General features: G+C 44.3%; 1 protein-coding gene across 2 annotated transcripts in view; it reads left to right on the forward strand.

Annotated features, from left to right (window-relative positions):
- Positions 1-24744, forward strand: part of PAPPA (pappalysin 1) — a 365133-nt gene that overhangs the window by 240242 nt on the left and 100147 nt on the right. For both annotated transcript variants that reach the window (XM_057405883.1, XM_057405882.1), the window contains exons 4-7: positions 1546-1839; positions 5831-6023; positions 12731-12852; positions 18127-18634. In XM_057405883.1, the coding sequence (XP_057261866.1) occupies positions 1546-1839; positions 5831-6023; positions 12731-12852; positions 18127-18634 (1117 nt within the window). The remainder of the gene's footprint in view (positions 1-1545; positions 1840-5830; positions 6024-12730; positions 12853-18126; positions 18635-24744) is intronic.

Here is a 24744-nt window from a genome sequence, read left to right on the forward strand (position 1 = left end):
GTTATTTAGACTGAAGGAAAAGAGTCTGAAGTGGGCTTGATGACAATCTCATAAAATCTGATGAAAGGGGAGGAGAATCTTTTGTTCTTTGTACCTGTGTGAGGCAGGACTTGAAGTCATGAACTTAAATTGCCAACAAATCAATTCAGATTAGATGTGAGTTAAATCCTTGCAGCCGCGAGGATACTGAGTGCTGAAATGGACTGGTGGGGCAGTCATGTCATCAGGGGTTGTAAAGAGATGTTAGGGCAGTATCTGTGAGGGATGGTATAGACCTAACTTGCCCTGTGTTGTTTGAGAGTGGAGTTTAGGTGACTTATTAAGATCTTCTGAGTCTTATTTTCCTCTAATTCCATGATTATTACAACCAAGTGTCCAGGCAGATGAGAAGGAAGAGTCAGGACTCGGTGATCTCATCTTCCCTTCACTGCAGTCACTGATAGAGTTCCTCCTGCCAGAACCTTTCCTCTCCTCATTGTCACTAAATTAGTACTGTACCATATCCAAGATTTATTCTCCCACTTCTACAGAACAGTGTCCTGTTCTCATGGAAGGCAGTATACACAAACAGTTTTAAATAAAGGGCTTGGAAAAGGTGAGCTCAACAAGCTAAATAAAGAAAATCTGAAGCGTGTCATAAATCCGAAGGTACATCTAACTGAGCTAAAAATATAATTATGATTAATTCAATGTACTGTCGAGCCTCACTAATTTACCATTTGCTTATCTACACATCCCATAATTCATACAACAAAAACAAGCACCCTTGATTTTCTTTGCGCACATTTAACAACCACAGAGTTCTTTTAGAATTAGCACATTCCAGGATTCCATCGTTTTTGACACATTAGACTGATGCATATTCATTAGTGGACTGTGCAGTTCAGATCAAACCAGCCTTGTCTGGGTGTATGAGCAGAGTGTGTTTGTGACAGTTACTTCAAAGCTGTCTATCTGATTAGAGCACACCCTGCAAAAACTGTTCCAGCCTTGGTGTATGCTGTTTTCTTTGTCCAGCTCCTAGTTTGCAAACATTGGTACAACTCACTGCAGTTTTTAGAGTGTTTCAGAAGTTAATAGGCTTCTATTATACCTTTACCCTGTGGAATAATATGCAGAGAGTGTTTCAGGTATGCTTTGACTGTTGGTATCAATACATTGCTTACACTTATCTGGGCAGAATTATTCTCTTTAAGCACATTAAACTATTTGCAATTGCATAGCAATTGCATGTAGGATTTCTCTTTAAATTAACACAAACCAAACTAAGGATATTCAGTCAAAAGACCAATTGCCACTGTGGTTTTGGTTTAGGACACTGGGTTTGTCCCATCGCTCTTTCTCCTTAGAGCCCCAGTCTAAGGGTGAGATTAAACCTTGTTGTGCAGTTTCTCTGAGCAGGCAATGTGCCTGACAGTGCAAAAAGCAGCCCATGCTATAAAGGATCCGATGAACTGCCAGAGGATCTGCCCTTGGGATTGTCTTCCTTTGCTGTTCTGTGTAAGACAAGGCAAATGTAGAAGCTGTTCTCTTTTCCCTTTACAGGTGGCATTGTGCTGAATCCTTCCTTCTATGGAATCCCTGGCCACACACACACAATGATCCATGAAATTGGGCACAGCCTGGGGCTCTATCACGTCTTCCGGGGAATCTCAGAAATCCTCTCCTGCAGCGATCCGTGCATGGAAACAGAGCCCTCCTTTGAGACTGGGGACCTCTGCAGTGACACCAACCCCGCTCCCAAGCACAAGCAGTGTGGGGATCCTGGCCCTGGCAATGACACGTGTGGTTTTCACAGCTTCCTAAACACTCCCTTCAGTAACTTCATGAGCTACGCAGGTACTTGGGTTTCCTCAGCTTGCTGCTGGTTGGGCATGAGCAAAGAATACAAGTATTACCTCTGATTTCTGCAGTCCCTTTCATGTGGGGCTCCATGCTGACTCCTGTGTCCTTTGGTCTAGGAGCAGGCTTGATAAAGGATCAGATTTGATGGCCTCAGGACTCTCTTCCAGTTCTCCTATTCTTTTCTTTCCCACCTTTCCCCAACTTTACACAGTTTCATGTGAAGCCCGGGCAGAAGGCTTTGGGGAGGGGAGAAATGAGATAAGCATTAAGAAAACAGCTTCTAAAGGCTTTACAGCAAATTTGACACCTTGTTTCCCTGGGATCTGGATGCCTCATCTATGAGGTCTTCTTTGGAAACCCCAAATTCAGAGATTTACCTTCTCCCAAGGCGATACCAAGTGTCAGATGAGTATCGATGCCACCAAGGCTGTAGGATAAATCTGTGATAGACATCTAATGAGACACTGCTCATGCCTCCAGGTGTCTGCTCAAACACCATGTTTATTGTTTGATTTGGAGTCACTGTGGTTCAGCTAGAATTGCTCATGCAAGTTTCATCATTAGAGTGGGATATACTGGGATAGTACCTAGTCAGGAATGCTCTTCTGGTCAAAGACCACCAATACGCTGTGCTGGTTTGTGCTGGGAGTGCAGCTAAAAAGGCTCCATTTCAACTGTGTGGAGCCACCCCTCCAAGAGGAATAAGCTACTCAAGCAAAAACCTGATTTTGAGGTTATAACTTCCATAGGCACAGCTGTGCTTTTCAGGGGTGCTGGTTCATGGCACTCCTACCAACAGAGAGTAATACAAAGAATCCATGAGCTCCTGTGATGCTTCACGTTGGACAAGGGTGGCCTGGGGGCCTTACTGCACCCCTGCAAGTTCAAGGGGAGTTGAATGATCCTCTGTTATTTCCCAGAAAGAACCAGGGATACCTTAGCTTGTATTTCCCCTTATTTTGGGTCACGGGGTCAAGCCATGCTGAAGGTCTGTGACACTGAGCTGACAGCATTTTAAAGGTGACCAATATCCTTATAGCCACTGAAGGGCACCTTTATACACTAGGCAAAAACACAGATTGCCCACTCAAAAGGTCATAGGAGTGCTTACTCTGTAGTAAAAGTGTAGAGAAGCGAAGTGTTTAATGTCATCTGGGGCACAGATTGAAATGATTTATAACAGCAATGCTTTTATGCTCTCCGTGGCCCTAGCTAAAAGCAATGCTTAGTTTTCTCTTTATTTTCCTATTTGTTTAGAGGGTGTTTTCAGGGACAAGCATACGCACCCTGAGACAGCTCCCCAGCATGCTGTGCACTTTACTGTGGGGCAGAGCCTTAGAGCTTGATGCAGCCTCCTGTAACATGGCACAAAGAACTCCTGAGATGACAATCCCCATCCACCAGATCTGCTGGGGTGTGTGCTGAGGGGTGGAGAGTGCTTGTTGCAAAACCCTGAGGTCTCTTCTTCCAAAGAGATCTTGCCTTCTCAATTCTCTCTCGAGAGCTGAGACAGAGACAGACCACAGAGATATGGATCTGCTCTTGGGAACTCCATATGTGCTGGTGTTCCGAGCAGAAACCTGCCTTTTTTTTTGTCTTGAAAAATTAAGTGAAGCGACATGATAGGTATCTCTAGAGCTCATGCATGAATCGGGTTGTTTTCTGTTGTTGCCAGTGGAATAAAAATATACCAGGATATCAAATTGCTGTAGAAATACCTTTGAAACATTTAGTTGAGGTCATGTAGCTCTAAGCATCGCCTTGCCTTTCTGTTTTGCTGCTTGTATGCAGCTTGATCATATTGTGTTTGTCTGATGTGCATCTGTCCAGTTATCCCCAGCTGTGTAGCAAAGCACTGATTTAAAGGGTAACTTTTCTTTCCCTAAATAACAAGTTTTGATGTCCAGAAGATCAAGAATGTAAGAAATTGGGCTTGTAAATTATTTTTACAAGTCCAAATAGCCGTGGTGTTCCCAAATAAAAGATAAATCTTTTAGATGATCCTCCGTGAAGTCAGCAGGAATTCTGCCTCTGAATTCTGTTGGAGCAATCATCCCAGCAAAGACTCCTGAATTTCTCTAATTATTACTTTATCTGAGGATCTTGAACCCTTCTTGTCATGGAGGGATTCATTGAAATACCTTCCTCCCTCTCCTCTCCTCCCTTCCCTCCCCCAGGACACAGCCTTTGCTGATGGGGAAGCAGATTGGGAATGCAGGTCATCTTTCTCCCATGCCATTGTCTCACTGCTTTGTCCTATATATACTTTATTGTTCCTTTATGATGGCTGTTAAGGGCTTTTGTCTCCTTCTGTGCTTCCGTGAAGAATATTTATGGCTTTTACAGCATGCTCAGGGGTAGACCATCGATAATTATTGAGGATATCCAGGGATGTCAGATTAAAGCAGCCTTTTGCGTACCCACAGGGATTTGTAGATATTTTCAAGCTGGTGGTGGCTGTCTATCTACTGGGTATGTTTGATGAGAGGAGGTTCACTGCTCAGTGGAATTAGGAGGGATGCAGGAGAACATGCGAACAGACATGTCCTTCCTGTGGTAGGGCTGCATCTGAGGCTGTAGTTTGAGCAGGATCCCAGCCGAAGCTGTCTCCTTTTGCTTGCATCTCTGGGAAGATGTGGCAAGGTTTTAAATTAGCCAGCAAATTCACACTTCTCTTTAGAACAAATTCATGGGGTTTTGTGCCTCTTGAGTTGCACAGGGCACGGACTTGAAGAAATCAGAGCATCTAGTAACGCTATTACAATATTGAGCTGCCAACTTACACTCAGGCAAACAACTCTGAGCAGCCTCCAGTGACCTGCATCTTCCCAGAAAAGTGTATTCCTTGACCTGTGCCAAACTGTCATTGTTGTTTGTGTCACAGCAGCGTGCAGAGGTCCCATCTGGGACCGAGCGTCACAGGGCTAGGAACTCTGCAGGCACATGGGAAGAAACACTCCGTGTTTTCAAGAGCTTTTCATCAGATGGGAAGAGAACCAGAGAAATGGTTCAAGTGCAAGCATCAAGTTCTTCAGCACAGCGTCTCCGGGTGACTTTGCACAACCTATTTATTCCTTCTGTGATCTGCACAATAGAGAAATAGTAATTTGCTGCTTCTCCGGGGCATTGTAGTTGTAAAGTTGCGTGGTGTGCAGAGGGCACTAGATGTGCTCTTGTTGCCAAATCATGTCTGGGGAAAAACAGTTGAAATGAGAAATGGGAATTTGTGGGAAATTATCCAGCAAAATCATTTCTTCATTTTGACTGAGAAAGAAATTGGAAATATCAAAAAAAAAAAAAAAGGGTTATGGAAAGCTCAGAAAGGGCTTGAATCATAATGGTAATGGGGGAGATGTTGAATAGAAGTAACGTTATTTTCCTACCTCCAAATTTACGTTTTTAATCATGATTTTTAAAAAAATTGATCTTTCGGAACAGTTTTATTTGTTCATTAAAAAAATGAGGAACTTTATTAAAGTGATGTATTTTAAAATTCTGTGTTCTTTTAATCTAAGAAAGGTGTTAAAGTCTATTGCACTCATTTGCATGAGTCTCAGTCAGTGCTTTATCCTGACATCACCCATCCTTCACCCTTTTATCCTCTCTCTGAGGTATTTTAGAAGTGAAACTTTTAAGCCCAGAGGTCCACTGGTATCCCCAGTTCTGACCAGAAGGTGCTGCACTGAGGCTTTTTCTGTCTCTTCATCTCCATGTCTCTGTCTCATCTAGGGATGATCTCTAGGTGCTTCCTACATATCCCGGACCTGAGGGAGGGCACGTGTATTGATTTATGTTTTCCTTTTTAACTCTTGTTTCCTTTCACCTGCCTCCCCAAGTGATGTCTGCGCTAATTTGTTCGCAGGCCATTAACTCCTGAGTGCTGGGAGAACCCATCCCAGCCCTTGCAAGAAGCTGCAATTCACCAGGTTGTAATTCTCACCCCTTATCTCCCCTGTGGGTGATGTGGCTTCTGTTTTCATTTCAGATGATGACTGCACCAACTCCTTCACGCCCAACCAAGTGGCCAGGATGCATTGCTACTTGGACCTCGTCTATCAGAGCTGGCAGCCTGCGAAGAAACCAGCTCCTATTGCAATTGCCCCACAGATTGTGGCTCGGAGCTCCACCTCTGTCACCCTGGAGTGGTTCCCACCCATTGATGGCCACTTCTTTGAAAGGTGATCACGCGCTGCTCCGTACTGTTGCACTGAATTGAATGGGAAGGGGAGAAGGAGGGAAACAACCCAGGACCCCTGCCCGGGAGCGCAGCTTTATCATGTGCTGTGCTCAGTCTGGATTAAGGCTTCATCCTAAATTGGTTCATACCGAGGAGGTTATTGATCTGTTTTCTGCTCTTCCTTTCTCAGCCTGTAGCACTCGGTTGAGGGCCATTGATTTGCCATGTAAAGGGCAAATCTTTTCTTCCTCCTTATGTTGTGGGAGGAATTTTCAATCAAGGATTCAGGCCCTGTGATTCCCGCTGTTATTGCTGCTCACAAATACCTGTGGGCTTCAGCTCTGCCTGCACGTCTCCCGCACCCCTCCTCTTGCACATTTCCTTTCCAAGGACAAAGTGAATCGTGTTTCTACTCCTGTGACAGCTCTCGCTCACAGGCAGTGGTGTCTCACAGGGTAAGGAGGTGGCCATCTGGGGAGGGGGACAAATGCTGCCCCGTTCCCTGAGTTGCAGGTCTGAGATGGGAATTGAGCAAGGCACAGTCAAAAACCTGCAACCTTGAGTATCATGTGAGTGTCATCTTCCTGCAGCCCAAGTCGAGCCTGTAGGTCAGAGTAAGTGTGTATGTGTTCATGTCCGATAGGCACGCAGCTATGTGCTACCGATAATGAAGAATGAAATGAATGTAGGGCTCTGGACAAGAGCTGCACCACACTGAGCAAGTCTACCCTAGGATGACCTGAGCAACTGGATAGATCTAAATACTCTTAGGCAGTGCTTGCATGAGCCACAGGAGCCATGGGAATGCTAGGAAAGAACTTCCTAAATGACTGACCTTCTTGTGTTACCATTAACTCACCTGCCCTGTTTGAGTTCCTCCTCTGCTGTTTGCTTTGTTATAAGAGAGCAAACTCTGAGTGTCCTTCAGCACTGTAGCAGTTCCTATCACAGGAGGCCGAATTTACAAGCATATTAGCACCCAAAGAGCTGTCTCAGCGCTGCTGCTCCCTTCAGTGGGAGCACCTTGAAAGCCACTGCCTCCATCAGGGATGAAACGCCTTCCACTGCTTAGGACACTGTGACCAGTTCAGTGGCCAGCTTATGCTTTACCTGAGCAGGCAGATAGCTGTTTTTTTCTGCTCAGATGGGGTTTTCCACCTTTACTGCAGGTTCACACAGGGAAAGGCAATCAAATCTATTAGGAGTTGATAGAGAGAGGTCTTGTGCTCTGAGCAGTGTTTGCTTTAATTGCAGTTTTGCAACTGGAGCCCTTTATTCCCTACGTGTGAAAAAGGCCTTATGTGAAGCTCTGAAAATTAATTCAGAATTGTTTAGCCCATAACCATTTCTAGGTAAATTAAGTTTCTCCAATTTAATTTAGATTTCAGAAGATGCTTATTGTGTGTTAAATAAATACCATCTGCCTCTTAAGACACATTGATGCAGAGTTAATTGTTATGTAACCGAATATGTCTTTATTACATATTTCTTATAACTCAATCAATATGTTCTTAATAACCCCTAGTTAGTTGCTTCTTAAATAACATCCAGTGGATAGCCTGCAAAATCTAAAATTTCATAACAGAGTTATCATATGTTAAATAAATAGTGATTTTCGAGAGAAAAAAAGGTCCTTTGGGTTTTCAAATCTGTGTGCTCAGTATTACTGAACAGATTTAAAGAGACAGCCTCAAATACTTTGAGTCCAGTTCTTGTTACACTGAGATTTCCAGTGCTAACAGATATGGAAATGCTGTGACCATTTAAAAATGTCACCAAAATATATAAACGATTCTGTCTAAAACACATCCAAGTTTCTGTTATATTAAGCAAAACAAGGACGATGTTAGTATTATAGTGGCTAATACAGAAGAGCTCATGTGCTGTACTTCCAGTCCCACCGTGTCCAGCACTGCTCAGTTAGAGATACGTGCCTCTATCAGTTTGTAGAATTGGGTCACTGTGCAAGACAAGTAGGAGGTAAAATTGGCCAAGTATAATCTTATCTGTGTGTGGGAATACTGTAAATCTTTGCAGATATTTTTACACAAAGTGCACACCATGGCCCAAATTTTACTTGCCTCACTTGAATGAATAAACTCATTCACTTCAATGGGACTATTCATGTAAAAAACAGAAGACTGATACTCAACTGCTGAGTGCCTTGGGCCTGGTTTCTAATGCACAGAGGCCCTTTCCATGCTGTTTTGACAGTGTAAAAGGGCCTTAAAAGGCTGAATGGCTCTGGCTACATTAGCAAGTATTGTGGCCCAATATAAGTAGTGCAAAGCAGTTGTTAATGAAGACGTGACGTCAACACTGTTGGGGTTCTGGGGGATGGTTTTAGCCTAGATCTAGCCTGGCCCATGGCATCAACAGTTGGAGCACACCAGGTGTGGTCCTGGAGCACATCAAGTGTGGTCCTGGAGCGCGTCTCAGCTCTGGTTTCAGGCAAAACTGGGTCCAGCTTCCATGCTCCAGGACTGCTCCGAGTGCTCTAAGTGGGGAAGATGAAGAGTTTCACTTCAAAAGCTTGCTCCTGATCCAAATTACCATGCTACTGTAGGCGCACTCAGAGTAACTCAAGTTCCTTTTATGTCCCTTTTATTCTCTAGAGCTGTGCATAGGCAGTGACCTCTGCTTAATGAAAGTCAGGAAGGGAAAATTCAGCCTTGTGTTTAAAAATGTAGTGCTGGGCTGGCTGTAACCATGGCTGAGGTCCTGACAGGTCTGCAGTTCAATGGAGATGAAGCATGGAAGTAAAAACCATGTGCTGCTTCTCTGTTTAGATGCAGCTTTGTCACTGGTGCCACAGTATTACGTAGTGTTATTTCTCTTAGGGACCTCAGTTCTAGGAATTATATGATTAATTATGTGGATCTGGGGACAGAGAGCAATACTAACTCTTAGTTCATGTCAGTTTGGGGGTTAGCTATCCCCACACCTTGGCAAGAGTAGCCCTAGGAGTTGTGCACAGTAGATTCTTCTCCCTGACAGCCTCTCCTTACCTGTTTAGTGTGTTCAGTTGAGGGCTTCTATATTACACTAGAGAGTCATTTACCTGCACATAAATTTGCCAACATGTGTTTGACCCTGAACTGCAGCAACTGGTTGGTCTTCTAAACATCTCTAATACTCAGACATATCAAGAACCAGCATTTCCTCTTGTAGCTACTACACAGAGGATTGGAATACTTACCATTCTCCATCCTCCTCCATGAAAACCCTTGCATGCACATACAATAATGTGTGATAATCAAATAATAATAGAGCCAACAAAACAAGTGAAAACAAGTGAGAAGAAGAAAACTCTCTTCATTTCCTGGCTGCATCTATTAGATGCGTTCATCTGCTGTCGCTAAGCATCCATTCATGTGCCTCCTGTTTGATATGCATAGGCAGGATGTAAACAGTTATTGTAATAGGGCTCAGCAGCAAATTCTGCTTGGACAGAAAACTTTGAATGCATCTGCTCTTCCAAGTTTTCATTGAGGTGACTGCATTAATTTCCATGAATCTGATGCTATCTTGTTCTTAGCAAGCAAATATTTTGGTCAGTATGGCGTCCCAGATCTAGATGGCTGGGCTTGATATTCACTTGTTTAAACCTTGCTGGAAAGTTTCAGTGCCTTACAGGAGGGCAGAGCACCAATTCTGAATTTCAAGCAAGCAGGTACAATTTGATCTGAAAACAGACACTTTTCCTTGAAAGGAATGACAGATTTTAGCTGGGTTTGAGTTGCGCGTTGAACGGTGCTGGCCCTGCAGAGAATTGTCTGGTTTTCAGTAGTAAGCTTTAGATTTGGAATCCACTTCCCTGGAATATCATGCTGGAGGAATGAATTCCTCCTGCGCTCTGAACTTTGTAAGCTGGAATCTCCCCAGTACTTGGCTTATTAGAAAACAGAAAAGTCCAGATTTTCCATTACCCTGCACTTCGGGGAGTCATGTGCATCGGTGTCTAAGGTGTCAGATATGCTATCGTTCCTAATTAATAGTGTTTTGAACCAATTCACGCTCATTTTGTCTTGATGTCAGGGGCTGCATAAGGTGTAAGGATCTGGCTTAGATTTTCACAAGCCTGTAAATGTGATTCCATAATTAGTTTTGACATTCATGGCTCTTTGTAGGATTTGTGTGCAAAAGTCTCAAGACCAAAAGCTTTAACCCAAGAGTCATCCCCTGTGTAACTCCTTTCAGCCAGTGGAGTTACATCAGGGTTGCGTTTGGCTCCCAGATTGGAAAAGTAAAAAGAGAAAGTTTGCTCATAGCCTTTCCCACATGATGCTCCTTGTGATTCTTCTTACCTCCAAGTCCTTGCTGGTAAAAGGAAATGTTTGTCCATAAGCCTACAGTTTTTTCCACCATGGCAGCCTGTGATGAAATTGTATAGCTGCTAATTTGAGTAAAAAGCAGTCCTAATTGTGGAAACTTGGCTTTCAAAGCCCTGTCCTCATCCAGGCCCAAGTGCTAATGCAGGAGTACGGAACTGGAAGATTATTATTGCAGGGACTTCTATCCTGACTGTTGGTGGATGTATCTGAAAAGCAACTGCACCGTAAGAATTGTACATTTTGATTTCCCTGTACCTTTTATTCTGGATTCTTGATTTTTATACGCATATTTATATGTAACATTTAGGCAAGCTGAGTTAGACCTTTCAACCGCTGTTAAATAGGTAGCTGAGAAATGAAGTAGAGAGGCAGTGTCATACCAATAGTGCAGGTGGGTGAAGTGAGACAGAGAGGGAAGTTATTCACAACGTGCCCAAATTTATTCTTTACCAGTGTTACAGATCATGCAAGGAAGAGGAGGGCAGCTCTGCCTCCCTCTTCTGTATTCCACCCCATTGCCACATTTCACTCTTCAGATGTTTTCAGCAGGTGCATCCCTTTCTGTACCGTCTACGAGTTCAATCATCCACGGTCCCTTCGTAGGGGTGGCTCTGGGCCATGTTGAAATGGATACGAGTTTTACCAGCGATGTCATTCCCAGACCCCCCGCTGACAATCCCTGCTTCCACCTAATTAAGCCAACAGAAAGTTGACTTTCAAATAGATCCCTGCCAACAAACAGGAGATGCTAAGCTGAGGAGCAGCTGAGCGTGTGTCATCCCTACCACCAACAGTCTGGGAGGGCTGTGAGAGTAAATTTACAGTCCCGGTGTCCTCACTGAGGATCCAAAATAGCTTCTGCCTTAGGAACACAGTGCCCTTCGCAGAGCAGTGCTGAAATAACCCGCGCGATGGGGGACGGGTAACATTCGTGGAGCTGATTATAATAATTGATGTTAATTATAATAATTGACTCAGTCCATACTTACCTGGGTAGCTTAAAGAGTGCACTGGGTGTTACACACGGTGTTTGCCTAAAACTTCAGGCCTTTCCTAGGTGCATCTAACCATTAACATTATTAATTCCTTTCATTTTGAGTGGGCAGTTGCCTTAAATCAGAACAATGAATTCTGAATCACGAGCAACTTACTGGGATGAATAACCACAGTTTCTAGGTTGTACACAGTTCCACATGTTGTGACCCTGAGGAATGTAGGGCTGAGCTGTGTGAGATGCATCCTCAGCTGATAGAAATCAGCTTAATGTTATGGAAGATATTGGAGTTACTCCAGTCTACATCAGCTTAAACCCTGATCTTGGGAATGCATTAATGGAAATATTTGTGATTCAGTGTTTAACCGGGCTTTCCTGTTCAACCGCTTCTGCTGATAGTACTTGATTGACAGTAGCTGGTATTAGATGTATTGTGTAGGTGAAGTAATGCTGGTGTTGGGCAGTGAAGTACCTTTCTCAATGCCATGTCATGCCGTCGGATGGTGTGGAGCCGCAAGATGTTCCAGTTCAGAAGGATCCATGCAGTGGTGCCAAAGCTGCCAGGATTAAGGACATGTTCTTTTCTGCATGTTCATAACCCACCCCTTTTCCAGGCTTGCAATGATCTGGGCTGTGATGCACCTCCAAAAGCAGGTCCTTGCATACATAGCTGTGCTTCACAAAGCAATTCTACCTGGTGTTCTCAGAGCCTGGGACTTTGCTCTCTCCTCTCATCACCAGTAAGCCCACGGCCTTCACAGTCACAGAATCCCAGACTGGTTTGGGTTGGAAGGGACCTTAAAGCTCACCCAGTTCCAACCCCTGCCACAGGCAGGGACACCTTCCACTAGAGCAGCTTGCTCCAAGCCCCTGTGTCCAACCTGGCCTTGAACACTGCCAGGGATGGGGCAGCCACAGCTTCTCTGGGCACCCTGTGCCAGCGCCTCAGCACCCTCACAGGGAAGATACAAACCTGAAGATGCTACAAGTTCCGGCAATAAATCCATGGCAGGAACAGAAATAGATCTGAAATCTCCTGAGGCCAGTTTCCCTGCTCTAACCACTAAGCAATATGTATTTTCTTTTGTCACAGTTTGATCCAGTTGTAGTGCAGGGGAGAAAAAAGAAATCTAGCTGAGCATGTTTTCACAGGTTGCTGTTGTTTTGTGTTGGATTGGAGGGCTCACAGATGCCATCTACACAGGCTGTTAGCCCAAACCTACAGAAGGTCAGTGTCAGAAAACACTCTTGTCAGTGCCTTGAGAAAAGAGGGTTAAGTGGAACTGAATTCTAAGTTTTATTGCTTTTAATAGAGATGAATAAGCAGCTCATTCAGCTGTTACTAAGTTGGTGTGTTTTCCTGTTTTCCTGGCCTCCTAGAGAAGTGGGATCAGCATGTGATCTGTGTGCGGAAGGAAGAGTCCTGGTGCAGTACGCCTTCAGCGCCTCCTCTCCGATGCCCTGCGATCCCTCGGGACACTGGAGCCCTCGGGAAGCAGAAGGTGAGTCACAGGGCGTGGGATAAAGACGTGGTGGAGGAGAAGATGAGACAGAATGAAAGGAGACCCCCAAAGATAGTGGGGAAATCCGTGAGAGAGTGACAGTTTATGCAGAACCAGAGGACAGATGACTGCGCTGTGCCCTGAGGTAATGCTGCTGGCTGAAATACCTGTGTTTTGGCTCCCATGTCCTGCCCCTGCCCATGAATTAAATGAATTCCAGGAGCTGAACCTGAATTTCATAAAGCAGCACAGTGCCAAGAGGTGCTGACCATTCACAGCTGCCAGCTGAATCCCTCAGGGGAGCCGCTTACTCCTACTCCAACTCCGAAAGTGAAGAATTGCAAGAAATGCATTGCACTGGGTCTGATTTCTGCTGCTTTCATTTGCGTTCAATAGCAGCGGCTGCACCAGCAGACAGGCTGAATGGAGCTTGCCCTTTGGGCAAGTACTCTACAGCATCAACACAGGGGACTATATCAAGCCCTGTCTAGGTCAGGGTGTTTTGCAAGTCATTCTTAATGTGGTGCAGGGAGAATGGTCTGTAGGGCTGGTTGTACAATGCCATTAGATGTCCATCATGCAGTCTTCTTCCATTACGTAAGCAGGTGGATGCGGTTGAGCATACTCAATACCAGGTAGAGCTCAGTAATCACAGATTATGGTTTGAAAAGAACATAGTGTTATTTCAGTCTGTCCATCACAAGCTATTCCGTTGGGAGCAGCACACTTCGCTGTAAACACACAGGTGGGCTCACTGAGCTCAAAGGCCAATCCCTGGATTTTGAAAACTCATTATATAAAAACCTCCTTACATTAAGGGCTTTTCTGTTCTGCAGCTGGAGTAGTTGGGAGTTATTCTATAAGGACAATTATTTGAAGGCTAATATGGTGATATATGTAGTGATGGCACTCAAGAGCCATCCCTAAGGGTCCTAAGGACAGCATGTGCAGCAAGCTGCATCCCTGCCACCTGATGGGATAAGATGTGTGGGCAAGCGCCCTCTTCCTTGTGCACCCATCTCCAAGGGTGGGAACCCAACAGAGGTTTCAGTTCACTCCAGCGTTTGAAAAGGGACTTTTAACAAGGGCATGTCGGGACAGGACAAGGGGGAATGGCTGTAAACTGAATGAATGTAGATTTAGATAGGATATAAGGCAGAAGCTCTTCCCTGTGAGGGTGCTGAGGCGCTGGCACAGGGTGCCCAGAGAAGCTGTGGCTGCCCCATCCCTGGCAGTGTTCAAGGCCAGGTTGGACACGGGCTTGGAGCAAGCTGCTCTAGTGGAAGGTGTCCCTGCCCGTGGCAGGGGTTGGAGCTGGATGAGCTTTAAAGTCACTTCCAACGCAAACTGTTTTATGAGTCTATGACACCTGAGGGGCAGGGGTACCAGGTATGGCACAGAGCACACCTGCCCCTTGGGTGGATATCGTTCAAGAGCTCCATCCTAGGAAGCAGTCCTGTGGCTACAAGTGTGACTGGATTAAGAAGTAAACAGGATTAGCTAAATTTGGATCACTCACAGTAGTAGTGCAGGGTGGAAGGTGGAATTTCCACTTAGCCAAGGATTACAAGACTTTGAAACCTGGTTTCGTTTGGAACAAAACCTGAAACTTTTGAAAGTCTTCATGAAGGAAAATTAAAAACAAAAAGTGTTTGAGGCTGGCCAAAATGTTTTGTTTAGCTCATAAAATTCCTCTTTCAGGAACTTTGGTTAAATTATGACATTTTAAAATATCCCTTTTTAGTATATAATCTAGGGCAAAAGCAACTTTTAATATCCAACTGAAAAGTGTTTCAAAGGGCAAAAGTGAAACAATTTCTTCCCAAAATGTCAAAACACAATATTCCAATATTGTTAGAACTTTCTTCCTGTTTTCTCAAAATAAAATTTTGGCCAGATAACCCAAATTTGTCAGTGTGTTTTGCTTTTGAGAGCACTTCATATTCCATTGAGATATGCAGTTCTGTCAAAATCTCTCCGATGAGCTCTGATTTGAAACCTTCCACATCGCACACGTCTTGCCAGCAGCATCATTCCTAGAGAAACTGAGCTGCTCAAAGATTTATTACTCAGCTGCATTTTGCATTTAATTTCCTCTTCTTACAGTGTGTGCCTGCATGTTCTTAATTCTGAAAGGTGCAGCCTGATCCTTATCTGTCGCCTACAATTGTCGTGGTGCCATTGCTCTGGAAAGAAAATTTGGTAACCCTATCCCCTTACTACGTTAATAGTTGTCTCCACTTCAGGGTAGAAAAAGTACCAAGTGTATGGTATTTGGTGCTCTCTAATTTTCTGTCATCACTAGCACACTCCCTGACGTTCAGGATCTTTGCCTATTCGCACTTGGTCTGAGTTACAAATAGCACAGTTAGGTCATTGTCTGGCTTCTTTAATTGTCTATCTGCGAGTACTCAAGCACGCAAGCTTTAAATCCACTTTCTGCAAGCGTTCATGTGTGTAAATCTCCGCTGCTTGAGTGTTCATGGAAAGTGAATACAAAAGAGGCATGAGCATGGCCAAAATGAACTCATTTTACAATTTGAGACGACACTCATGGAAAATGTTTCGTAGTACTCCAACTTCTTACCAGAAATCCACACTTCTCACATGTCTCCGGAGCAGCTCTCAACCTGGTTGGTTTGATTTCATTTTCCTGAGGCCTCATAGTGGTGGTGCTGCTCAGTTACTCCAGGTAGCTGACACCAGCTGTGGTCTGGCCTACGTGTGAGCCATGCCCATTGCAGAATGCACCCTTCCTAATGTCCAGCTTCTGCCTGAGCGTGGTGGTGTCCAACCCTCTGGGATGAGATGTTTTATGTCTCTTTCTCAGCTAGTCATGCCCCTCATGTAGGGGCTGTTTGCTCCTTGGCAGTGGCTGTGGGAAGGCACTGGAGATGAGGCAGCTCTGGTTACTCTTTACCTTCACATGGATCAGGAAAGCTCTGACTTACCTGGATTCTCACCAGCAGCACCATCTAGGCAAACAAACATTACAACCCTGCCACAATGCAGTCAAAGGGGATTTTTATATAAGAAAGGTGGTTCTGGCTCCAACCCAAAGTGCCTTTGCTTTCTGTGCAATATATGCATATATCAGTCAATTCCCACTGCCTGGCTCACTATTGACTAAGAGAAGTGTGATAATGTAATGCAAAATGTTGCTCCCTTTGGCTGCTCTAGCGCCCTGCCTTTCCCAGTAGCCAGTGTTTCACTTGAGAGTGATTCATTCTGTATTTGCAAGTGGAATTGTCTCAGTTGGACATTAGAGTCCAGCTCTCTAACCAGGAGATGGGTTTGGCTTCTCCTCACAAACCTCAAGTTCACATGTTGTGTTAGGCAAGGCATGATGTTGCATGAGATGCTCTTCTAGGACCGATCTTACTGGCGACCTCATAAGCCAAAGGGTTTTCAGAACCTATTTTTTTTGCAAACAAAATTTTTTGTAATATTCATAGTATTTATCAATCTCTAGGAATCTGGGATTTCACGGAATGGGTTTCCATCCTCTTCCACAATTAAATGGATGTTTCTTACCCAGGTCTAAGTGTTTGATGATAGTTTAGAAAAGGTTTCTATCTCAACTTCATTGAGGTTTTTCATCTATGGATGGCTACAATCAAGCTCCCATTTTGGGTTGTTCAACGCCCTGGAGGCTGAGTCCAGTTCATGTAACTCCAGTGATCACATCCTGATCTATCAGAACATGTAGGTTCATTCACTATTTAAGTCTTACAGAAGCATTGAAGTGGTAGAGGTGAAACAGCAGGAACCCTGGTGGTTCAGAACCATACTGGGCTGTGAGCCACTGATGCAAGATGGCAGTGATGAGATTCATGGATCTTTCCAAAGCCCTCTGAGATAGCAGGGATAAAAAACACCTTCTGATCATGCACAGTGTGTGCCAGGGGGGGAAGCCTGAATTGAAATGGACCTCTGGCTTTCTTCACAACGTATCGCTGCTGAGGTCTCTCCAGATCCTGAGGTTAGTGGCATTCCCACTGCTCTGTGGCATGTGCAGAGGAGAGGAGGGTGATGGGATGTGAGGGTGAGGGAGTAGCATTAAAAGCTGTGCATCTGCAGGACAACTGGTTGGATCACTGGGGTGACTGCCTGAGACACCAGGAAATCTATTCTGCATCTGGGTTCATTTGGTCTGAAGTGGAGAATTCCCTGCGCCATTTATCCTTGACAAAAAAGGCACATTTCTAACACTTCACTGGATCACAGACAATTAAGAATAACCTTCCCACATTGCCCTTTCCTCTTCAAATTAGTAGTGATGTCCTGTTTGTTCATGTTTGCCCAGTGCTTTATCTTGCTTTCTTCTTCAGTTGCAAACAGCTGTGCTCTCTTTTTTTCCCCTCTGCCTTCTCCATTTCTCTCCTCTCATTACCTTTCTTTATCTTTACTTTTCCCTTTCTTCTTTTCTGTACTTTGCCTTCTCCCTCCCATGCTTGCTCCCTTTTTGTGTGATTATTTGGGAAGGAAGAGGGAATTCATAGCTCTCACTGGATTCTGTTACCAACTGTTCCACCCATCTGACCTCTCTGGATCTTGCAGTCCATGACTCGGTGCCAAATTGTAATGTTACCATAGTATTTGGGAACCCAGCAAGCATTGTGGCTTTCATTAGTTTTTAGTAATACCTCCCATGCAGTTGAACATAGCCAATGGTGAGAAAGTGCCCATTTCATTGCACCGAGTGCAAAGAGACAGCTCAGTCCTGTGCTCTGTGTCCCTCCAAAAAGAGGGGTCTTACACAACAAGATAGATGAGCCTGTAAATGGCATAGGAGTTGTCCCTCAACAGCACGGTGCAACAGCTGCTTGGAATCAACAAAAGCTCTTTTCTTGTCTTTGTTGTAGAGAACAAGGTTGTATTTTAGAGTGAGAGGCAAGGGAATAAGTAGGAGCACCGAGGTGAACTGAAGGCAAAGTGACTCTATTTGTCAGGTAAAGTACCAAGTAGAAGGAGCAGAAAATATTGTTTGGCACAGGAGAAAGCACTAGAAATAGCAAATACAGGACCAGATGCACTGGCACAATGTGTTGTGGAGTGTCCAGTCCGGCTGGGCACTTAAGCTGGGTTTGCATCTCTCACCCAGCCAGGAGACAGTGGAGTTATATTCCTCCTCTCCATGCTAGCCATGCCTGTTCTGCTCAAGTAAATAGTTTCCTTGACAGATTTGCTCTTCTGCCACGTTTGTCTTTGAAGACTGATGCCAGTGGTAAACCCATAGCTCTTAAAGCCCTGCCTTTGCTTCTTTCTTTCCAGGGCACCCTGATGTTGAGCAGCCTTGTAAATCCAGTGTCAGAACATGGAGTCCCAACTCAGCTGTCAACCAACACACGGTGCCCCCGGCCTGTCCCGAGCCTCAGGGCTGCTACCTTCAGTTGGAATTCCGCTATCCCCTGACTCCAGAGTCCCTCACAGTGTGGGTGACATTTGTTTCCCCTGACTGGGACTCCAGCGGGGCGGTGAACGATATCAAGTTGCTCACCATCAGTGGCAAGAACATTTCTCTCGGGCCACAGAACGTCTTCTGTGACATCCCATTGACCATAAAGCTGGATGCGGGACAAGTGGGAGAGGAGGTGTACGGGATCCAGATCTACACTCTGGATGAGCACCTGGAAATTGATGCTGCCATGCTGAGCTCTGTCCCTCAGAGCACGCTGTGTGCGGACTGCAGACCCATCCAGTACAAAGTGGTTCGGGACCCTCCTTTCCAGTCTGGATCTCCAGTTGTCATCTCAAACCTCAGCAGGAGATTTGTTGACACGTAAGTACTGCTTCCCAGAGACCTGAATAGACTTGTTCAGGGAAAAACAGTAACCTCTTCTGCTCATTCTTCTACTGTCCAGCACTGACGGTTGGATAGACAGACCAAGTGTCACCAAGAGAGGATGTTCTCTGTGGAAGCAGGATTATCATACTCAGATGAAATAAGCCTGAGATTTCACAGATAGTTTTTGAGATATTTCTGGGCAGAGACATAAATTTCAGGCTTTCCTTAACTGGAACGGATATTGCAAACTACCTAAGCTATGATAAGTTAAATGTTTAAGATAACCTAAATGAGGACCTCTGGAGTAACATAGAATCATTTCCGTAGAAATCTTCTGAAAGTAATATTTTTGATGGAGAAGGAGAGAGGATGGCTCTCAGTGCTGGAGCACCAATTCACTGCTAAAGAAAGAGGGCAACAAAATACACTTTCAGTTCCAGTCTATAAATGTATTTAATCCACTTTCATTTTCTGCTTTCATGTGTCACTAAAACAAATTGTGTTGGAGTGAGGTCATTCTAACCTAGTAAACATGCCAAATACACTAGTTTGTTGCAGTAGGAATGGAGTTTCATCCCAGATGCAGTTATGCGTCAAGGAATGCATGATTGTTGAGGAAAGTCCAACTTCCAAATATTTACTGATTTCAAGGAGATCCATGATCTACCCATCAGCATTCTACAGCAGCAAGAAAAAACATCCTCTGTGTAGCATGATTCCCTGGAAATGATTCACTCATCTGTGGGAACAACATGAAACTCTCTTGAAAAATGAACCCCAGATAAAAGGAAACCTGCTAAGAAAACTGCACTCTAATTTAGAGAAGATCTAATTAGTAGAGCTAATACCAAGGAAGCATACATCATTATGGTCTTCTAAAGCATATTTAAATATAATAAAAATGAGTAATTAACAATTCAGTAATCATGAGCTCCCAGCCCTTTCGTGGCCCAATTATACAGCTCAGAAGATGCAAATTGCCCCTATGGATTTAAAAATGCAAGGTAGCTAACAATAGAGAATACAAAAACAGAAACCCAGGACATCACTGAGATTACTCATGTGCTGAAAGTTCAGCATGTGCTGAAGTGCTTTCTTGGGTTGTAGCCTTGTTCCAACAATTGCTGGCACTTAACATGAGATGAATATTGGCATTTTGGAAACACGGAAAATGGTGAATTTTCCCATGGTTTTGCTGTGAAAGCATCTTTGCCTGAAACCTGGCCCACTCTCCTTGGAAAATGGGACTGGTTTGGGTTGAAATATTTGCATACCTTAGCACAAGTTCCCACAGAAACAGGTCCAATTTCGAGTTCATAACAAAATGTGAGAGAAAAGAAAAAGCCCAAAATATAGCCTGTGCTCTGAGTTCTGTTTCTTGGGCTTGTATTATGATTTTGTGGGTCACTTACAGGTAGCTGAAGTGAAAGGGTGCTCTAATAGTTAAAGCAGTAGCCAGGGAGTAATGACAGTTTTCATTGGATAAATCACAAGGGGTAACAGTACTGTACTTGTCTTGTGTCTCACCTAGTTACATCGCCAGCTAAAAATCACACATAGCATTGAAGTGAGTCTTTCTGGGCTCCACCTGTGATCGGTAGCTCCAGTCTAGCTGGCCTCAGCTCATCTGTGTCTTTCCAGGGACAACAGGGAAAATCCTGACCGTAAGCTTCAATAAGACACATGGAAAGTGAAATCTTGATTTAGTCACAGGGTAAGGAGATGCAGATTCTTAAGCGCTTGTGACTGGTTTTTGGTTCAGTACTTATGCATTCATTGGAAAGTTTGAAATGGGAGTTGAGTTTTGGCATCCTAATACACAGATGTGCCAACAGGGATCCAGATCCTGTGGGTTTGGGGGTATCATGCAGATTCATAGGTTGATGGTGTATGTCCAGGCTGCTGCTGGGCCATACCTTGAGATTCAGTAAACTCGTTGAATCTCTGTGTGTAGTTGTGGTTCTGTGATAGAGGCAGAATGCCCCATCCCTGTCAGTGTTCAACACCAGGTTGGAAGGGGCTTGGAGCAACGTGCTCTAGAGGAAGGTGCCCCTGCCAATGGCAGGGGGGTTGGAACTGGATGAGCTTTGAGGTCCCTTACAACACAAACCATTCTATGAATTTTCATTAGCATCTTGTGCAAAGAGTAACTATAGTCCTTATACTTTGTAAGCAGGAAAGAAGGGAAGATGCTTCAGGGGAGTCAGGGACAGAGGTGTTGGGCTGTGCTCCTATGTATATATAATGCAGTCTGCCTGTTTGTCACATTCTGTACAGCTGTAATTCAGCATATCTGTGCAACCAGACTTTGCAGCCCCTTTATCTCTCTGTAAGCCCCAAGCTTGTTATCCCTCCTTTATGCTTTTTCATGTTTTCCATGTTAAGTGACACCCCCACATGTTCTATGGAAGGTTATTTTGAAGGCAGTCACATATCTTTACTCCTGCCTCCTCTGACCTTGATCTTCACTTTCTCTTTTTCTCCCAAAGGAAATATTTGCTTGCACTGTTATCTGTGAGCAAGATCCTTTCCCCAGGTGTGGAATGCTGAAAGAAAAATTCATTTCTCCTACCTTCTTCCCATCAAAGAGAAGGAACTTCTCTTTAAGCTGAGAGGCAGCCTTTAATGGTTAGCCCTTGCCTAGTCAGCACTGGGCGCTCCGCAGAGGAGAGTAAATAACTATAATAGTGGAAACCTGTTTATTAAGAAATACAAAATAATGGCAGACCTTCTGTTCTCAAGCTGAATTTTCTTCACAGCTCTTGGCTGAAGTTAAGGGACAGGACCATATCCTTGGCCCTTACAGAAAGCAGGCCAGGTAGACTCAATTCCACTGAGTATGATCAGCCGGAACTGCTGGTATCTGTGATACAAAATGAGAGTCAGAGCCTAGGAAGAGAGCAGAAAGCTAAATAAATCAGTGGGGAGGGGGGGGAAAGAGGTCAGGCCAGGTGCAGCACAGAACTGCTGAGTCTTCACACCACAGCGAGTGATAAGGAGGGAGCCTCATCTGCAAGTCTCAAAGTCTCAGCTCACAATTTAATCCCAAGTGTGGGTTGTGCTCGTACGTAGAGGGTTGCACTCTGGCTGTTCTCTAGAAATAATGTGCAAGATAGTCACAATGGTGAACATGGTAATGGCTTTGCCCTCCCTTTGCCCTTACTGTAGCGCTTTTTACACTCACAGGGCTGCAGTTGGAAGGTAATCACTGCTCTTGCATTCGTTTGTAGCAAGCACTGATTTTTTTTAAAGAGCTCAGTGGGAAGTGAGTGCCCACAATGAGATGCTGTGCTGAGGATGTCACAGGTCAGTCCCATGGCGGGGGAGCAGCCCATGTTCCCCATTGCACTGTCGGTAGCCAAATATGCGAGGTGTGAGCAGCCGGGCGTGCTGGTGAGATCTGTGCTCTCCCCTCTGGCAGGCCAAGCCAAGAGACACTGAGGTTGGGTTTGGAAAGTTGTCAGAATAACTGGAAAAGTTTCTAAGAATTGGGAATTTTCCCAACTCTTCTGCCACAGACTTTGTAGGAAACCTTAAAATGTAGTGGACGATGATGGATCAGGTCATCTTTGTGGTGTTAACCTGTAGGCTTTTTTCAAGACAAAGGGATGGACTGAAATGACCTTAAAAGGAATCCCAGCATGAAGCCCTAGTATGGATTTGGGTTTTGCAGAGTTGAGCATCGCTGAGACACAAGTATGTTGTCCTTTGCTATATTCAGCTGAGCCATTCCTACTCTGACTACACTAGTACCTAAGTGGCACCTAGAGATACTCCTTGAAAAGAAAGAAAAGGGAGACTGAGAGAAAAACTTCATTTTCTCATACAGGGAATATGGTTCTCTTCTCAGTTTTGGGGTATTTTAAAGCTGTTTTCTATGGCTGGACCTTCTCTGTTGCTTGATAATGGTTGGAGGGGACTGGTTGTCATCTGTGTCCAGTTGTTATTTAATTAAATACATTTTCATGTATTTTATTAGAATCAGGAGTTCCATTCGTGTTAAACTGTGTGCAGATAACACTTGGGCTTCTTGGAGTGATTGCAAAATTACTGAGAGATTGCCATCATCAAGTTTGCAGGTAGCTGGAGAGTGGTGGTGGCATGTTCAGGGGTCCTTAGCACATCGTGTACTTCATCTGAAACAACTGTTTGTTTCAAAGTCTGCTTTATTGATGCTGTTGCCCTTGTTACTGGTCCAGTCAGAAGGGCATATGATGAGTGACTTGTCAGGAACTCCAGATGATGAGTAGTTGAAGGAGATGGCAAACGGTTCTTAGTCTGAAGGCTCCTACAAGTATGAACAAGCAGAAAAGCTGGAGGATCAGCAGTTGCTATTTATAATGAGCAGTAATTCATTACAGCCAAATACTGGTGTGCCTTTCAGCCCCTGAACTCAATAGGAAGATGGAGGTTACAGGATAGGGGCCCAGCTGAAAAGAGGATTGGAAAAATATGATGATCATAATGATGATGGGTAAACTTAAGTCCCTGCTGAATGCAACACTAAAATTTCATGATGACATCTGTCCTTATTATGGCATTCCTTCCTTCATCTTGAAGATCTATTTCTCTGTTTTCTGAAGGTCTACCAGCCAGAGGAATGTATGATCTAAAGCAGCTGAAATGAATTGCCAGATCCATCTGTCATGAAGATAATTAACACCATATTTCCACCCGAACAAGATACAGATCACTGGGTGGATGTTCTCCCAACACCAAAAGCTGAATCCCATATTATCACCATCTTCTGCTCACCCCTCCTCCATGGTTACCATGCCAAACCTCTCTTGATATGCCAGGAAATATTGGGGAATATCAAAGATAGGCCTGAAATGTTAAGAAAGCACTTTACATATCCAGATTTATCTGCAAGAGCTGCTAGGTTGTCCGTGCGATAACGGCATGCTGCACATCTGGATTCCCAACAGGCTTCAGAACTGTATACGGTATTCCAGATGTCCTTGTGCACGAATACTTGCCCAGCTACCCTGGGAATGCCTTGTCTTGATGCGTGCAAGGACCTCATGTGCTGTTCTTGTGCATACATCCCACTGATGGTTCATAGTTGTCTTCCAGTGGATAAATACAACCAACTGCTGCTTCCCCTCTCACATGCGAGGAAGAGCTCCAGGCTTAATCTGAATGTATTGATACTAACGCACATAGTATTGTCTTATACCATCATATGCACCATTCTGAGACATCCAGTCCTTAAAATTAGTCATTTCTACATTATAACTACATCCTTCTCTGCATTGACTGAGCCTGCTTACTTGGGCTTTTGGGGATTGGATCTTTATTTGCAGGAAATGTTGGTGAGTTGAACTCAAAGTGATAACTGAAAGACAATTATCTGTTTTCATTCAAATTTCTCTTTCAATTTAATCTATTACAGCTACTAGAAATAAGTGCAAAACAGTGTTTTCTCTTGTTGAGTCCCTGTGGATGTCTGCTCTCATGCCTGGCACCAGAGACCTGCCATTATGAAAGGCATTTGTTCTCTAGTCTGCATCTAGGAGGTTTCTTTCCCATAATTACACAATTCTCTGTATTATTTCTCTTCAGTAATGTATTAGAGATCCCTATCTGTATCTGTATGAAAGTTCCCAGCCCATCTCCATTCAAAACACTTCTATCAAAATTGAGCAGGAACAGATTTAATTCTTGTTATCTCTTTCTTGCTCTTGCCTACAAGCTTTCCTATCATTAGTTTACAGTGCTGCATGGCCAAAGCTATTTTGAGCTTTCCCAAGAACTAATAACCCTTCTGTCCCACCAGGTTTCTCTTAACCCCTATAATTTCCCATTTCAGGTACACTGCTAGTTCTTCATCCAGAGTCCTCACACTAAGGAGTAAATGTTTCAGCTGTTCCTCTTTAACTCTGTTTTCCCAGCTGGATTAGTGGCTATGCTGTCCCTGTCTAAAAGCCTCCATGTGTCAGTGGAGCTTTGAGTGTATTGGAGCTGCCTGTGGTTGGTTTGGGCTAAGTTTACTACTCAGTGGAGGTGCTGGCGATCCCCTGCAAGCAGCACTTCATATCTCTCTGAGGCCGTGTCTGGCCTTGGATGCATTGTCAGCTCCTTCCAGCCAGTATTGATTGCCC

Source organism: Pezoporus wallicus, unplaced genomic scaffold (assembly GCF_028554395.1).
Source record: "Pezoporus wallicus isolate ANWC-B61680 ecotype Strahan unplaced genomic scaffold, APGP_CSIRO_Pwel_v1 contig_4684, whole genome shotgun sequence".
NCBI classification, from domain to species: Eukaryota; Metazoa; Chordata; class Aves; order Psittaciformes; family Psittacidae; genus Pezoporus; species Pezoporus wallicus.